This window comes from Cynoglossus semilaevis, chromosome 8 (assembly GCF_000523025.1).
Source record: "Cynoglossus semilaevis isolate Cse_v1.0 chromosome 8, Cse_v1.0, whole genome shotgun sequence".
NCBI lineage: Eukaryota > Metazoa > Chordata > Actinopteri > Pleuronectiformes > Cynoglossidae > Cynoglossus > Cynoglossus semilaevis.
The window spans coordinates 17,282,228-17,298,563 of record NC_024314.1 but is presented as its reverse complement, the minus strand read 5'-3'; the positions used below and the strand labels follow the sequence as shown (position 1 = coordinate 17,298,563).

Genomic DNA, 16,336 nt, shown 5'->3' with positions numbered 1-16,336 from the left:
GTTCTACATATTGGTGTTTTTAAAACATTGACAAAGTGTCAAAGTGTCAAGAAAATAAAGGAAGATTATTAGATTATATAATTAGGAAAAACAATGGTAATTTTGAATGAAGAGGACGGAGGCCTTGTTGATCCTCTGCTCCCTACACTAAACGGTACGATGTTCTATTTCATGACGTCACTGTTTGAAATCCTTTGTTCAGATTTTCCTCAGTGACAAAAACCTAGACCTCGTCGTCATGCTGGCATGATTAGCCTGGTTTGTTTTGATTTCTGCGCTTGCTCCCTCTCGCAGGGGTCTCTGTCACCATCTTGTGGAGGCGTGAAAAATTGTAGCACATCTTTGTGACAAAATTTATTCATAACAGTGTATGCTTTTTTTAAAAAAAATAATACTTACCACCAGCATATTGATAATGTACAGTAAAATATCCCGATATGTCGTAATATTGATATTTTGGCACACCCTTGTGCAGAGTTTTCATTCAAAACATATAAAAATGATATTGAATAACTAATGAAAAGATCAATAACAACAAAAGATGTTTGAAATACATATTTATTGATTTCATAAAATACCTAATTTTAAAAGGTGAAAGAGTTGTGGCTTTGACAATCGTGGAGTCATCATGAGGTCAGATGAGAGGTGAAGGAAAACTTGACCAGACCATTGACAGGTTCTTTTACATTTTCCTTATAACACACTTCATTTAAAGCTTCCCCTTTTAAATACACACTCAAATTCTTTTCAATGACACTTGGCATTGTGTAGGTGACGTACAGCAGGAAATGATTTAAAACCGCTCAGTTTAGAAAAGAAAACTTTTTTTTTAATCACATTACGATGGACTACATTAAACCACAGCTGGTCTTTTATTTTAGGTTAATGACAGAACTTAGTCACCCAGCAACAGAGTTGTGAGATTCAAAAGTAAAATGGATTTAATGATTAAAGCTCGAAGATTAGTGCGAGGCCAAACCAACAGTGCAAACAATAAGACGTGATGATGTGAGCAGCTTTGGCATAAAGTGAGATGGAACAGTAAAAACTTTTATTAGTGCTACACCTGACCTGAGTGTGTGTGTGTGTGTATTGTTGTTCACATTTAGTGCAACATGTGTCAGTGATTTGGCATTTGAAACTAATTAGGGGAAAAAAAGTTTTGTGGCTGAAAGTAGAAAAATTGAGGTTTATCCCCTTCATTCTGTGTCTTTAGGCTCATTAACATTCACACTGGTTAAAATACCAAAATAAATAAATACGAATGTTTATAGTCTGACACAAATCATTACTTCATCATCAGTTGGGTTGCTTTTTTTCCAGCTCCTAGCCATGGCAGTGCTGACATTTGTTTCTAGCATATTTTTTCGAATCACATTTTTCGTGGATTATTCCAAATCCAAAGGTAATTATTTTTCGTGGATTATTCCAAATCCAAACGTAATTCCAAATTCTTGGTGTGTCAAATTCCTGAAAATAAGAAAACATTCTCCTAAAAGTCAATCTTTCTATAATGTTTTTCTTAAAAAAAGACGTTTACAAATGGAATGTGTGTGGAAGCCCAGGTTTGTTTGTTTTTTCAGCCCTGGTGGCCATTCATTGTACTGCACAATTTTTAATTGATGACACACAGAGCGCCTGTGTGTCTCATATATATATATATATATATATATATATATATTCTCCTGCAACAGAGAAAGGCTGAACAATTAAATATTTTTCCACTAGGTGGCAACATATTGCTATAAAAGCTAACAAGAACAAAACTCAGCCCTGTTGAAGATCTGTTTGTTTCTCCAATTCCTGTAGGCATATAAGGGTTGTGTTCAACTCAATGTGCCCGTACGATGGTTTCTATACTTTGTCAATTGTGAGTGAACTGAAACTAAATATTTCACCACATTTTTGTATTATAGTGAGCTGTGGGATTTTTCTAATGTAAAATATGTCCCGTGGGTTGCACACCTCTTTGTAGACCTACACAAAGGCCTCACCTGGTACAGTTTGGAGAGTCAACTTTTCATCAAAGTCGGCCTTTTGACATCTGCTTTTATTACACTCTGTGTGTGTCATCTCCATTACTGCTTCTTCATTTGTTAAGAGGGACTTTCCATGAAGTTTGAGTCTGGCTTGAGGTTCCTATTTGGTCACATGTTTATTCCACAGTCTGTCATATCTGAGCATTCCATCCCTTTTTTTGCCATTCATTGCCACTGTTTTACCTGACATCATGAAAGTAAAGGTTGGCACAGAGACAGAGCAGTACGATGGACGCCAGCATGTAGTAGATCAGGTTTCGGAATTTAGGCTCCAGGTCACCTTGACGGTACCAGAATATCTGTAGTAGGCACGAAAACCTTCTTAGTTAAACATTTAATGATGTGGAATAAATGTATCCTTAAATTAAATGTAAAGACTAAACGGCGTGTGACTGTTACCAACACTGACGTCGATCCACAGATTAATAGGATACACACAGCAAAGAAGACGTTGAGTGGCCGTGGGGGCAGCGCCGGAAACACAAATGAGCAGATTACTGTCACCTGGTGGGCAAACAGAGAAAACAGTTATAATGATATTGTTTAAATTATGCCAGGAAGCCAAAGAGACACGGAAAAAAAATCAATAATAATTTATCAGCCGAGTTCTTCTACTTTATGTTTTTGGCTATTAGACTTAATTTTCAATATATTTATTTTTAAAATAATACCAAATAGATTATATCTTGGTTGCACTGCTTTCAGTTGTGTGTATATATATTTATAATTTTTTTAGTTTTTATACAATCATATGTCAGCCATCATCTGTTGCTGGGGGGGTGATATATATTTATATATTTTTTTATTTTTTATACAATCATATGTCAACCATCATCTGTTGCTGGGGGGTTGGGGGGGGCATCTGCCTTAACGCCTACAGAATCAGTGGTGTGAGCACCTGGAGCCTAAAATGAATGGCAATGACATTGTTTCTTTAACCAATTAGATTTGGTGTTGGTATTAGTTAAGTTAAAGTTTCAAGTGATGTGATGGATGATCGGAAAACCTAACAATCTGTATTTATCCATTTGTATGTGCAAAAATCTAATTTTCTCTTTGTCAACTGCTGGTGTGTGAATTCCACTTCAGGAAAGAGAGGAGGACGGATTTTGTGATCAGACGTTTTGGTGAGTAAAATGCATTTTGTAATAATTTTGTTATTGTATTATTATTGATACTTTTGATGCACATTATGTCACAGCTGTTGCCAAATTGTGCTTTGTGGGTTTGTTGCTTTAGTAATGGCGTTATTTCTAAATTTCCTAAAGGGAACTCCCGAGGGATTAATAAAGTGCTATCTATCTCTAGTTGGTTTGACAAATCATGTGGTGTGTGCTCTCTCATCAGACACTGTTCAGCATGTTGTGTGACCTTTGCTTTTTCAGTTGTCTTACAAAAATCTGCTGAACTCTGTCTTTGAGTGTGGACTAAAAAATAAAATAAAAAAAAAGTTGTGTGTGTAATCAGTAAAAGAGTTCACTTACGAGAACCACCAGAGAGGTAACTCCTCCTACTGCCAGGTTGATGATTCGATCCTACAACACAAGTTTAAAAAGTTATAAAGTTTGAACAACTGCAATATTGAAGAAAACACAGGTTAATGATGCAGTGCTGTCAGAGCCTTAAAACTAGATTAGGTTTTAACCGGAGATGTCCGTTAATATCAGCCGACCAATATTATCGGCCAGATATTAGCATTAGCAAAATACATATGTAATATTTGTAGAAATTGTTATAATTTTTGTATCCGATAACAATAACCAGATAATGCATATTTGTAGAAATTGTTATAATTTTTGTCTCCGATAACAATAACCAGATGCCTGGATTTTGCCAGATATACTGGAAACGATTTACACATTTGTTTTGTCACAGACAGTGCTAATTTGTGAATGCCTTTAGTGGGGCATCACAACAAAAGGTCTGTTTTAATTCCACAACAGGTGATATGTGATGTGACCTAAAAACTAAATGCTGAATGTATCCATTGATATCGGAATGGGAAACTAAGTGTTTAGACAATATTGGCAAAAAGCTAATATTGGACATGCCTAGTTTTAACCTGAATGTTTTATGTTTTTCATTAATTATGAATGTCCCTGTGAGCCAAAATCACTGATTTTGTGTGGTAGAGTGATTCGTTTACAATTTCAGTGATTTCAGTTTACTATTATAAAATCTTGCTAACAGTAAGATAAAGCAGTGAACATGTACAAAATATTTTGTATATTTGTAATATTTTACAAAATATTTTGTAAACTGTTTACATAGAGATCGTGTTCAGGGGAGTCTTCAGTTAAGTGTTTGCAGACTGTTTTTTAGAAATACTTTCTTATTTTTTCTCGAACAGAAACACACTCCCATACTCTTCTTACCCGGGCAGTGGTCTCTCCAAACAGCGGTCTGTTGTCCAGGCCACTGGTGCCGTACGTCCTGTTGCTGAAGTCGTCCATCACCGCTCCAGCAGGAGACTGGGCCCTCCACTGAACGATGGCTCCTCAGCAGCACTGCCTCCTGGACACACAGGGCCAGTGCTGCATGATAACTGGCCTTCTTCCTCTAACTGCTGCTGCCGATCCTTGTCCCTCTAATCACACTCTGCAGAGATGTCAGTGTCCATAGAGCGATGGAGACATGATGGAGGGTAAGTGCCGTGCTGCTGCTGCACAGAAGCACTAATGACTCGGTCTGAAACGCAAAATAATAAGGGCTTTTAAAACAGAGTAAAAAGCATCAAATTAGAGGTTAAAAGAAATACTATTAATATTGTTATTATTAGAACTGCAAACTACTAGCCAAAGCGTGCAAAATAGCGGTTGAAGATTTACCCAGCTCCAGTCAATCACTGGGGTTTTTCATTGATACATGCAGTGTAAATACGAAGAGTAAGATATTAATATAGTAAAATAAATGCACTCAAAGAAGACCTTTATTTATACGTCAGGGTGTAGCCATTTGTCCTCGAGCAGAACTAAACCTCATGTAAAGCAAGAGTGACTTTATGTCTGTTTTCTCCGGCTGCTTTACTTCCTCTTTTTTCAGGTGCAAAAACAGTCACTTCTATCATTGCCTAAAAAGAGAAGCTGTTATCAGTGCTACAGCAGCTTTTATCTGTACTGACCGAAAATCCCCGATTAAAAATCTGTGGTTTAGTCTAAATCACTGTTAGAGTTCAAAACCCACAGCTGTAACTTGTCGATGAAGGCAAAGATATGTCTTACCCCCATTTAGTAAATATTGATCTACCGTATACCCTATGACGTCAGCATCACAATTTTTGTTCCAAAATGTCGAAATATTACTTGGTTTAAAAACAAGATTTACATTTTCCCCACCAAAACCAACAGAAAAGTTGAGGCTTAGAAAGTTTCTCACACCCTGGTTCTGTTTTTGCTGATGACACTAAGCAGCTGTTATACACTGTGTTACTGTATCGTATCTATTAATCCACACCTTCTCAGAATATTAATTCTGGAAGGAGCTCTACAGATGTTTTTTTAAATAAATAAAATGTGGAAGAAGGAAAATTACCTCTAAACAAAACACGACAGCCTTGTCTTCATGCAGACCACTTCACTTCACTCAGCGTTGCTTCTTGCTTCCTGTGAGAAAATGCAGCAGCAGAGGAAATAAAGGCTTGGCTGAGCTTTCTCAGCAGAAAAAAAAACCCAACACACACACACACATTTGGGGAGGAGAAGAAGCAAAAAACAAAAGCCTCATTATAAACTTGCACAAACCTTTCCTAAAGCTACATTCCTACAGTGCCTTGTGATTCTTAAGGCCTCTTAAAAATAAAGGACTCAGGTTTGAAGGAGAAGATTTAGTTCACATGTGAGGAAAGTGTGTTTTTGTAAATGACAGGGCTGTCATGATTATTTTCAAAATGTATAAATCTAAGTATTGTTTCAAATCGTAGTGAATTTTAATGTGGGTCAAAACATGACATTAGCCTTTTATTGTTATGATTATTATTATTATGCAAATCTGTGAGAACACTGTTATTCGCACCCTTTAGTCAGAATAAAGACATCACTTCTCTGATACTACACAATGCAGTGACGGGTACAGTCGCTGCCAAGCACCAGTGAGAAGAGCAAACCACAACAGAATCTAATTTAAACTGAGTTTAAATATTAGTGACGTTTAGTCAATGTATAGAAGCAGCAAGTTGGTGTTAAACAACATATAAAACGTGACACTAAATCTGACTGACACATCAACTTCGTAACACTGGAATTTATAAATAAGTCTTAGACAGCCAGTACAAATGCAGGCAGAGCTGTAGTGACAAGCTAATTAGTATTCTAGCAGATGTTAGCTAAGAAAACACCTTAACTTTCACCAAAACAGGTCGTAAGCTAAGTCGACCTTATCAAATACGTGTCACTTTCATGTCATGTCATGGAGTTTCTCTAAATCCTAAATATTGATAAATAATACTATAGTTTACAGTGTAAATGTTGGCATAACTGTAGTAGAACTACATGCTAATGCCGCTAAGCTAGAGTTAGAATTAACCAGTACTTCCATGAGAAGCCGCTTCTGACCTGACTTCCTGGGCTTCACATTCACGTCGAGTTTCTCTACGCGGTTCTATTATAGACGCTGATGGAAGCTGGAAAAATGGCGAGTAGCTGCGTCCAAGATAAAAGGAACTTCGGGAGCTTCACTTTCAGGCTTTCACTAATTAGCTGAGAGCTCAGTGTGGCTACCTTGGGCTAACTGATGCTAACTGGTGCTAACCGGGGCTACACTGCTGGAAATTCCATGAAATGAGACTTAACTGTAGATTACTTTATCAGTGAACTACCGTCATATTTTAGACGACCAATAAAAAATAAATAAATAAGAAAAACTCCTATTAAAATACCATATATTTTTTACTAAGCTACTGATTTTTATGAGAAACTTAAAATCACTGTTTACTTGTCTTTTACTTACTTAAGATGACCGAACCTCATTGAGAATTTAAGACATTTCATCTAACGCATCACTTCGACATAAACAAAAAAGTTTTAATAAACAAAAAAGCTGTAGTACAAATGCTTACCAGGAAGTAAATAATATTTGGTGAACAGGGACAGTGAGGTAATGGGTTGGATTTTTTTTATTTTTTTTTATTTTTTTATTTGTTCTTGTAGTCAGACTTGGTTAAATAGTTAGCCAGGCCCATTCCTGTACTAAGCCAACTTTTCACATTTGAATTATCTAATGAAAAAATGTGATACCTCAAAGATACACATAAAGTAACAAAGAAAATCTAATTTTAACCCACTCTTCCGCAGCACACACACATGACAAAAACTCTTAAAGAATGTTAAACATTCAGTATTAGGCCTCTGTGTGACATAGCCACCGAACTACCATAACTGAGTCAGCTGCTCATTTAATTAGAAGGTTAATCGGCATAAGTGTGTGATTCCAAAAGCTGAGAAATGTTAGCGTGTTTTGCGTAAGAAAAACGTGACAGGCGTCTAATCTAGACAAAGAAGTATTGAAAAGGTTCGAGTTAAAACATTGTCATGTGGACATGCAATTTAATGACCCAGAAATAACTGAAGGCGTGAAATTTTGTGAAACAGATATAATGCTGCGTTAGCCTTGGGTTGTTTCGTAAGAAATGTGTGGAGGGAAATTCTCAAAAATCACAAAAGATTTATTAGGTAATGACAAAAGGATTACTGTACACGTGTGTTGTCTGAAGTTGATAACATTTTTACATTTTTATCTTTTAAAACATATCTTTTATCTTTTTTACTTAAACACATTTCCTTAAAAAATTAAATAAATACAAAAAACAACTAGTATGCGTAAACTTTGACTTTATTGACGTCCTCGTCCTGACATTCTCTGTTCCGGTTGTAGTAATAAAATGTGTTGTCACGAAGCTGCAGCTTCTTCACAAAACCAGTCTCTGGCCACTTGTCCACCTGAGACAAAAAAAAAGATATATACAATACAGAGATTTACCACATTTAATTGATTCTTTAGTTAAAAATTAGGGAAGAAATGGATTTTTTAACATTTACCAAAGCTCCATGTTTGACTTGTATGTATTCAAACTCATCCCTGTATCCTGCCTGTTGGAATCTGAACAGGTTTTCCACATCAGCATTCCATCGTTTGGCTCTGCTCATGGTTTTTGGCCTGGAATTGTTTTGGGCAGCACAGGACATAGTGTTCGATATCTGATGGGAAGAGAGTCATATAGAAAGATGTACAGTATAAATAGATTGTTTATCATTCTGTAAAAAAAAAAAATCTTTGGTATATGATCCTTTTCACAGCTGCATAATGCGCATAAGTAAATAAAGTATCAGTTGTACTTTAGCTTTAAAAGTTTTTATCCAGCGATTCATAAACTCTATTTTAAAAAAACAAATAAAATGATAAATTATTAAACAAAGATAAAAAACATATAAATAGATATATTCACACATATATAAAGTAAATTTATAAAGTAAAAGTTTTTTTTTTTTTTACCCATTTGCAGTTATTCTCCGAAATGCAACGCAATTAACTCTTAAATTAGTTCTTTCTTTATGTGAACAAAGAAAATAAATTAAGAAAATCAGAAATGTATCAAGTATTAATTAGGGTTTGCCGATTCTTCAAAAATAACTATTAACCAATTATTGTATAAGTCATTTAAATACTATATGTAACTCATAACTGATTTAGAAAAAATAAAATACATTTCCTTTGTGATTTATAAAGCTGAAGCAATTGAAGTACACGCTAACACACTGTGTACATGCCAACACACCGTGTACATGCTAACACACTGTTCAGGGAATCGATTTGTTATGACCAGTGAACACTTGTGACTTTTCTATTTTTTCGGGAGGAAAACGTTTTGAGTGGAACTGAGAAATAACATGTATGCATAACACATTAATACGTTTGAATCATAGGTCGGGTCTTAAAATGCGCACTTAGCACTACCTAGAGGATAAAGAGAAGGTTGGCGTGTCGAGAACTCAGAGTGTAAATGTTTTATCCTAAAAACAAGCGCAACAGCCGAGTTATTTAACCTTTTAAATTGATTCCTCCCCATGACATATAATTCATTGTTATGTGTTTTATATTTATACATATATTTTCATTTCGATCTGTTAAAAAACGATGAAGGCACTTCAAAAATAAACTTATACCAAGTTTTATCCAAAGTAAAACACAAAAAGAAGTTTTTTTTGGCCACAGGACTTTGTTTAATGTGTCGGATATTGGATATGTTTCGGTATAAAAACGTATTGTTTATATCGCGGTTTTTGACATGCCTTTTTCAGTGTGTCCCAAACATCAACAAGAGGAAATATGCGGTTTTTGACATGCCTTTTTCAGTGTGAAACTCCCAAACATCAACAAGAGGAACATTTTATAACAACTGGGAATTACAATGTATTAATTGCACTAACAAATATACATTAATGAATAGAACATACCGGTCAATACGTATTTGAGTTTTTTTTTCTGTCAGTCCTTAAATTCCTAATCATTACATTTCTAAAAGTAAAAACTTACTTACGGGTGTTTTTGCGGTTTTGTTAAAAGATGTTTCCTCACTGCAGCTGCTGTTGTTTTTTGTCTGTTTGGTTGCCTGGTAACTGTTAACTGTCTTTTATCTGATTCAGGTTCAAATTCCAGCAGGTGGCGCAAATGACTTGCTATAATGTTAAAAGTAGTCTAGGTGGTGTATTGTCTAAAGCAGGGGTCCCCAAACTTTTCTCTTCTCTGATATCTTTATTGCGTGTTTTCTGATGTTAGGGTACGTGTCGTTTGGGAGGGCGGCATAGAAGTCAATGAGACTGTTGGACTTGAACGCGTCTTTCAGAACATCACAGTTCTGTAACTCGGCCAACTCAAACTGATAAGAAGGCTGGGCTTCCTCAATGTCGGCAACAAAGGGGTTCTGGAAAAGACGGATTTCTTTTGCATAAACATGTAGTTCACGGAATCGCACACCGAACTCCGCCTTCAGCATTTCCAGTGCTTCCACACACTTTTCAGCTGGAAACGGGACCGCTGGTTTCTCTGCAGAGAGATTTTGTGTAGCAGGGAGATGGATGAAGCTGTGCTTTTTCACTTGTCCCAAAAGCAGCTCTAGTTTCACCTCAAATGCTTTTATGTGGGAATACATGTCGCAAATGAGTTTCCCCTGGCCTTGTAGCTGCAAGTTAAAGCTGTTCAGCATTTCTGTCATGTCTGTTAAAAATGCGAGGTGCCATTTCCATTCTGGGTCGATCAGCTCTGGCACTGTTTTGTTTTGTGTATGAAGGAATGCGTTAATTTCAGGTAGAATTTGTTTTGTGAAACCAAAGGATGGTTGTTTTTGAGTCCCTGTCTACGATTGTCTGACATCCGATTAAAAATGCTTTGTCAAATTAAGGATGTTATTACTAAGATGCATTTATGCAACAAGTCGTGTTATTTTATCTATTTGTTTTTCTTTTTTTAGCGCGCCAATCCACCGAATCTGGCAACCTTTCTTTGCTACATTTAAGTGCGTCAGGATGTTCGTAAATTAGATACCTGCTCTGTCTCTAAATTCCGTTTTAGGACACGACCTTTAATAATATGTCAGCTTTTTTGTTACATGAGTTGTTAACCTAAGCGTTAACGTGAAATGTGATTTAATTTTTTAATTCTCATCATTAGTTGGAGTGTAAATCGATAATATTCTCTAAACTCTTTTAGTCTTTGAAGGCACCATAAATACCGGAAGAAGATGGTCTAACCGGGAGAAGCGCCGAAGAAGAAACTCAATTCAGTGGGCGGCACCAAGCACAAGCATCTAATGATGGGAAAGGCTGAAATAGTTATATTTTTTGTGTCCAAACAATATTTATTTCATATCGTAAGGCAAGAAAAGTCGAAAGGTGTAATTTGTGAACATGAGTTCGTTCGCAGGTCGAATGAAGGAATATCCGAGCATTTCTCTGGATTGTTTCGACAGGGAGAATCTACATGCCCGGGCGTATTTTCTGTCCCACTGTCACAAAGGTGAGTCTTAGCATTTAGCGTCATTAGCTTCTGAATCGGGTGAAACATTAAAATGGTGCTAATGTAAATGCAAACCGATGTTTTTAGATCATATGAAAGGACTGAAGGGACCACTGCTGAAGAGGAAGCTGCAGTTTAGGTAAAAACAAAACACGGCATCTCTACAATACTGTGAACGCCTGGCTCCACAAAGTGATTAAAACGTGTTTACAAATTAAACAAGATAAATGACGATAAGACACTGACACTGCCGATTGAGTGGCATTTTCTCTTTTATATAAATTTGTCTGAATTATACAAAGTGTGTTGGGAAAGAAAGAAAACTAAATCTTGATGATAAATGGAATTCACTCGTAGACTTGAATTTTGGTTGATTGAACTCTAACCTTTTGTGTTAACAGTCGTACAGTCAGACTTTACTGTTCTTTCGTCACCAAAGAACTTCTGCTGAGTCACCATAAATACCAGTTTTGGGAAGAATACATCGTGAGTTGTCTCTGTTTATCCTGAGTTTTTTGCTTTTCCAGATTGCATTAAATCTGCTGATGCCTGTGAATCATGATAATAATTATACATTCAGGTTGCATTGGAGCTGGAAAGTCCAACTCAGATCTCTTTAGTGGACGAAGCAACGGGAGAGGTGAAAAAACTCCCATAATTTCCCCTTTTTTACCACTTTTTTTAGGTCCTCAGACAATTGTTAACGGTGTAGTTTCTCTGTGTCACAGAAAGAAGATGTGGTCGTGACGTTACTTCCTGCAGGGCATTGTCCAGGATCTGTGATGTGAGTTCAACAGGATTTGGTCAAAACATTTCAGTTTATGTGGTAAAATACAGAAAAAAATGTAATGAGATTAAAACTATATTCCTAACAAAGAGATGCAGTGTAAACGGGATGGTTTAAACCTGTGCAGGTTCCTGTTTGAAGGTTCTCAGGGGAACGTTCTCTACACTGGAGACTTCAGGTTCTCTGTTGGAGACGTGTCTAGAATGGAGCATCTTCACTCTGGCAGCAGGTGGGTGTAGACTTGTCCTTAATTAAAATTGTGGGTTTTTTTTGTGTTGTTTGTTTTCACATAATCCTCTCTACTAACTCCCTGCTCAACACAGAGTCAAAGACATTCAGAGCATTTATCTGGACTCCACTTTCTACGACCCTCGCTTCTATCAAATCCCCACACGGGTGAGTGTTTTATTTCCTCCTGTCTTGATTTAATGTCTTCCTTATTTGACAAGATGGATTCTGACTTTTGTAGAGTCATTTTCTTCCCTTGAATTTTAAACAGTCTTGAGTCTTTGAGCATCAGACACAAAAAGGAATATTTGAACTTTTATTATTTCCTAAATATTTACTGTGTGTAAGGGTGTAATGGTACAGCAAAGCCATAATTCAGTCACAAAAAATAGGATTTATATATATATACATATGTACGTATATGTATGTATATATATATACACATATATACACATATATGCTTAATTATACATGTTTAATTATATTAAATTATATAAATATATTTATAAATATATATTTATTAACATAAATATATATATTATGGGTTGCAAGACTGTATTCAATGTAAACATGCAGCTTATATGCATAGCATAGACAAAACAGTAACTGTACCAAATGTACCATCCACAACAGGTAATTCAGATGCTATATATTTAGGTGATGCTTTTTCTCTCATCTAAAAAATTACGGAACGTCCTACAGCCCTAATATTTATACATCTTTAAATCTGATTGTATGTTTTTTTTATATTCAACTTCAACAATTTTTCTGACTATGTGGTTTTTTTTTGTATGTTTGATTCTTTACGTGTGCATGTGTGTGTCTGTCTCCTCTGTGTGTGTTTGTACGGTTGTGTGTGTAGGAAGTGTGTCTGAACGGTATCTCAGAGCTGGTAGGAAACTGGATCAGTCAGAGTTCGCGTCACGTGGTTTGGTTAAACTGCAAAGCCGCCTATGGATATGAGTATCTGTTCACTAAACTAGGAGAGCAGTTTCACACACAGGTGATGTCCTAGCACATACAGTTGTGTTCATATGCAGCCCCTCATGTGTTCACCCAGTCTTCCTTGGAGCTGTGGTTTCAATAAGATGCCAGTACAGCAGGTTTTAAGCGAATCTGTTTCTTAATTTGATGGTTCAAATAAAAAACCCAAAACAGATTTGTTTAAAAATAAATTATAAATGTTTGGATTTCATTGTGTTACTTTTAAATGAATCCAACCTGGTTGTCTGAATGTGAGGATGGGCACTGTCAGTTCCCTTAAATATGTGAGATATATTTTTTAGGTGTGTATGAAAAGTATCGATTCGCAATAATTTTTTTTCATGTTAACAATTAACCTGCACATATTCATGGTGTTGGTCCCTTATTTCTTTTGCTTTAATTTCTTCTCTAACTATTACTGTTGCAATTTTACTAACTTGATGTCACAGTTTTGTGTGTTTACTCTGCTGACAGTTTGCCTGCAATTAAAAAAATTCAATATATCGTTGGGCCTGTAGCATTGCATTATATTGCAATTTATTGTATTGCCCCTATATTGCGGTACATATCGTATCACTGTTCATTTAGCCCATTTAGTTAATTTTTGTTTGTTTGGTTTTTGCCAGATCCATGTCAACAATCTGTCCATGTTCATGAAGATGCCTGAGATCCTTAGCTTTGTGACCACGGACCGCAAGACGCAGATTCATGCCTGTCGACACCCAAGGGTACAGACTCAGCCTATTATTGAGACATTAATATAGCTCTCATGCAAAGGATAGTGATGATGTGAGTGCACGTGTGTGTGTGTAGGATGAAGAGTTTTTTCAGGGCAACCGTTTGCCGTGTGGCCGTTCTGCAGAGGATGGTTCACCCCTACATATTATCAGCATCAAACCGTCAACCATGTGGTTTGGAGAGAGAAGTAAGAAAACCAACGTAATCATCAAGTAAGAAAAAGCAACAAACTGCTGCAGTAAAACAAATGCTGATTCTTAACTAATGGAGATTTATTTTTTTTTTGACGGTACAGTGTTCCCTCTCTCTGTCGCGGTTCTCCTTTCGCTCCCTCAGTACATCGCAGATTTATTTTTTAAGTCCGATCTCACGACATTTTTGCTATATCGCGATATTTTACGATAAATGCATTTTTTTAAAATTTCAAATATTTTTATTATTTTCGTTTAAAATAATTATACATTTACTTTTTTATGTGCATATACAACTACTGCGATAGGAGAGGAATTACTGTATTTCTTGTTTTTTTTGTTTACCAGGACCGGCGTCAGTTCCTTCAGGGCATGTTTCAGTTTTCACTCCTCCTACTCAGAGGTCAGCTGTAATTTCTTTCATCTTCTCATCAATTTATAAACAAAAATAACTCATACGCAGAGAAGCTGAAAACAGTGTTTTATTTTTTCTTTTCAGCTGAAAGATTTTCTGTGCTATCTTCGGCCCGTAAACATTTATCCCAGTGTTGTTCCTATGGGTCGGACTCTGACTGAAGTCACAAAGATGTGAGTTTGACTTTGTGTGATGATGTTGGTGTAATTGAGTGTTTCCCAATTGTTTACTGCCATGCCCCCCCTAGTGGACAAACCTTTTTTCACATCCCCCACCCCTGAATTGAAATACTATTGAGCAACTGTTCATATTTATTCATTTATCTGTATAAACCACTGTATGAGTTGCAGACACCAGCATTCTGCATATAATCCCCTTGGTATCAAAAAGTTTTGAGTCTTCAAGGTATTTTAAGGTTTAAGAGTTAGTTATGGAGTTAAGATTTTAATTTGAGTCGGAGAAGAGCAGTCCTTCTCAACCTTGAGGTCGAGAGCAAAAAATAGGGTCACCTGAAATGTCTAGTAATTGATTGTAAAAAACTACTGATAAAAATGATTTTACTTTTTATAATTCTGATTAAACTACTGCACATCATCTTAAAGAACTGTGTTCTTTCACATTCATGAATATAAATAGAGTTCAAATAAAATACAGCACTAGACTGGCTACTCTGTATTTGCAACACAGTATAACAAACATGATCAAAAGCTAATTCAGAAATGTTAAAATGACATTTGTCCAGGTTGCAGCTGATGAGCAGAAAACAAACGGACCCTTCGGCCTTTGTTTACAAACCTCTGGGAGTTTTGAAACGCAGCAGGGCGGAGCCAGTGAGTTACGGTGAGTAGCTCTTATTTTTTTTCAGCACATGAATAGATAATATTTTTTACTGACATAAAATATGAGTTTAACATTAATTATTTATTTTCTACGATTGTGCAGAGACTCAACAAAGAGTGAATACAGTGAAAATGATGTTTAACAATGTTTCCTTTATGTCTGTTACTTCAGATTCAGGCAGTGAAGATGAGCTGTTTGATGATCTTCACCTGACACCAATCAGAAAGAAGATAGGCCTCAAACAGGAAGTAAACGATGGTAAACAGTCACTTATTTTCCTACTGTATATGACCATACTATATCATACTGTACATGAGTACACCTGTCACTCACCTACGCTAACACAGTGGTAACAATATAATCTAGGACGTAAACACATCAGAAGAGTCTGACTTACACTTAGGAGCCATAAAGAAGGGCAGAAAGTTCCCAAAAAACAACACAAACAAGCAAAGCAAATGTAGCACAATTCTATGACGTACAACCGGCGAATGTAAACAAAGCTATCGTCTGCATATAGTGAATGTGAGGACATTCATCCGCTCCGACTAGTTGCGAACTATTCAAGATCAACTACAGATTACTATTAGGACATTCATCCGCTCCGACTAGTTGCCAACTAGTTCCCAGTGCCATGCTCAATTCAAGATCAACTACTCTGTGTAACTCATGGCACCTTGTTCTGTTTTTTAATTATTATTTTTTTTATTCACTTGAATTTCAGGAAAAATCTGCATTAGTGAGAGAACAGCACCCCCTTTTGGTGTAAAGCGTACTTTACTTCAAACTAATATGGGTACTAATAATGATAGCCCGTCTGCTGTTTGCAACTTTATTGACTGCACCGAGTCCAATGACGAAGAGGATGAGGAAGAGGAGGAGGGGAAGGGGAAGGTGGACGAACAAGAGGAGAAAGACCAAAAGCACGAGGAAAACCATGAGAAAAGAACTATGGTTAAGAAAGAAACTATAAAAGAAGGACAGGGGCGACAGGGAGAGGTGGAGGAGGAGAGAAAAGAAACTCCAAGATGGGAGGATTTCTTTAACCCGGTAACTTTGAGTGACAGCCAGAACAGCCACTCACAGTCCCGCTCCTCCACTCTTTCAC

The 16,336-nt window shown here is 36.4% G+C and overlaps 3 protein-coding genes across 5 annotated transcripts in view; 1 reads left to right on the top strand and 2 right to left on the bottom strand.

Annotated features, from left to right (window-relative positions):
• Positions 1 to 2,059: 2,059 nt before the first annotated feature.
• tmem243b (transmembrane protein 243, mitochondrial b) lies at positions 2,060 to 6,853 on the bottom strand. 2 transcript variants are annotated; one of them, XM_008315352.3, is made up of 6 exons: positions 6,590 to 6,853; positions 5,571 to 5,641; positions 4,415 to 4,727; positions 3,524 to 3,574; positions 2,439 to 2,543; positions 2,060 to 2,338 (listed from the first exon to the last, which is right to left on the bottom strand). In XM_008315352.3, the coding sequence occupies exons 3-6, from the start codon at positions 4,490 to 4,492 to the stop codon at positions 2,219 to 2,221; spliced, it is 354 nt and encodes a 117-aa protein (XP_008313574.1). In that variant the 5' UTR covers positions 4,493 to 4,727; positions 5,571 to 5,641; positions 6,590 to 6,853; the 3' UTR covers positions 2,060 to 2,218. The 2 variants fall into 2 exon arrangements, with proteins under 2 accessions (XP_008313574.1, XP_024913012.1); XM_025057244.1 differs by having other exon boundaries at positions 4,415 to 4,701.
• Positions 6,854 to 7,149: 296 nt separating this feature from the next.
• On the bottom strand, positions 7,150 to 9,749 carry meig1 (meiosis/spermiogenesis associated 1). Of its 2 annotated transcripts, none has more exons than XM_017034106.2 (3): positions 9,567 to 9,749; positions 8,072 to 8,230; positions 7,150 to 7,972 (listed from the first exon to the last, which is right to left on the bottom strand). In XM_017034106.2, the coding sequence occupies exons 2-3, from the start codon at positions 8,216 to 8,218 to the stop codon at positions 7,844 to 7,846; spliced, it is 276 nt and encodes a 91-aa protein (XP_016889595.1). In that variant the 5' UTR covers positions 8,219 to 8,230; positions 9,567 to 9,749; the 3' UTR covers positions 7,150 to 7,843. The 2 variants fall into 2 exon arrangements, with proteins under 2 accessions (XP_016889595.1, XP_008313575.1); XM_008315353.3 differs by having other exon boundaries at positions 7,153 to 7,972; positions 9,571 to 9,742.
• Positions 9,750 to 10,787: 1,038 nt separating this feature from the next.
• The window catches only part of dclre1c (DNA cross-link repair 1C, PSO2 homolog (S. cerevisiae)), a 7,533-nt gene continuing 1,984 nt past the window's right edge, over positions 10,788 to 16,336 (top strand). Inside the window, exons 1-15 of the mRNA XM_017034021.2 lie at positions 10,788 to 11,045; positions 11,133 to 11,184; positions 11,447 to 11,531; positions 11,626 to 11,685; positions 11,774 to 11,829; positions 11,960 to 12,061; positions 12,156 to 12,228; positions 12,923 to 13,063; positions 13,671 to 13,772; positions 13,858 to 13,994; positions 14,322 to 14,376; positions 14,473 to 14,561; positions 15,131 to 15,228; positions 15,400 to 15,486; positions 15,953 to 16,313. Coding sequence (XP_016889510.1) covers positions 10,937 to 11,045; positions 11,133 to 11,184; positions 11,447 to 11,531; positions 11,626 to 11,685; positions 11,774 to 11,829; positions 11,960 to 12,061; positions 12,156 to 12,228; positions 12,923 to 13,063; positions 13,671 to 13,772; positions 13,858 to 13,994; positions 14,322 to 14,376; positions 14,473 to 14,561; positions 15,131 to 15,228; positions 15,400 to 15,486; positions 15,953 to 16,313 — 1,607 coding nt within the window. The 5' untranslated portion in view covers positions 10,788 to 10,936. The remainder of the gene's footprint in view (positions 11,046 to 11,132; positions 11,185 to 11,446; positions 11,532 to 11,625; positions 11,686 to 11,773; positions 11,830 to 11,959; positions 12,062 to 12,155; positions 12,229 to 12,922; positions 13,064 to 13,670; positions 13,773 to 13,857; positions 13,995 to 14,321; positions 14,377 to 14,472; positions 14,562 to 15,130; positions 15,229 to 15,399; positions 15,487 to 15,952; positions 16,314 to 16,336) is intronic.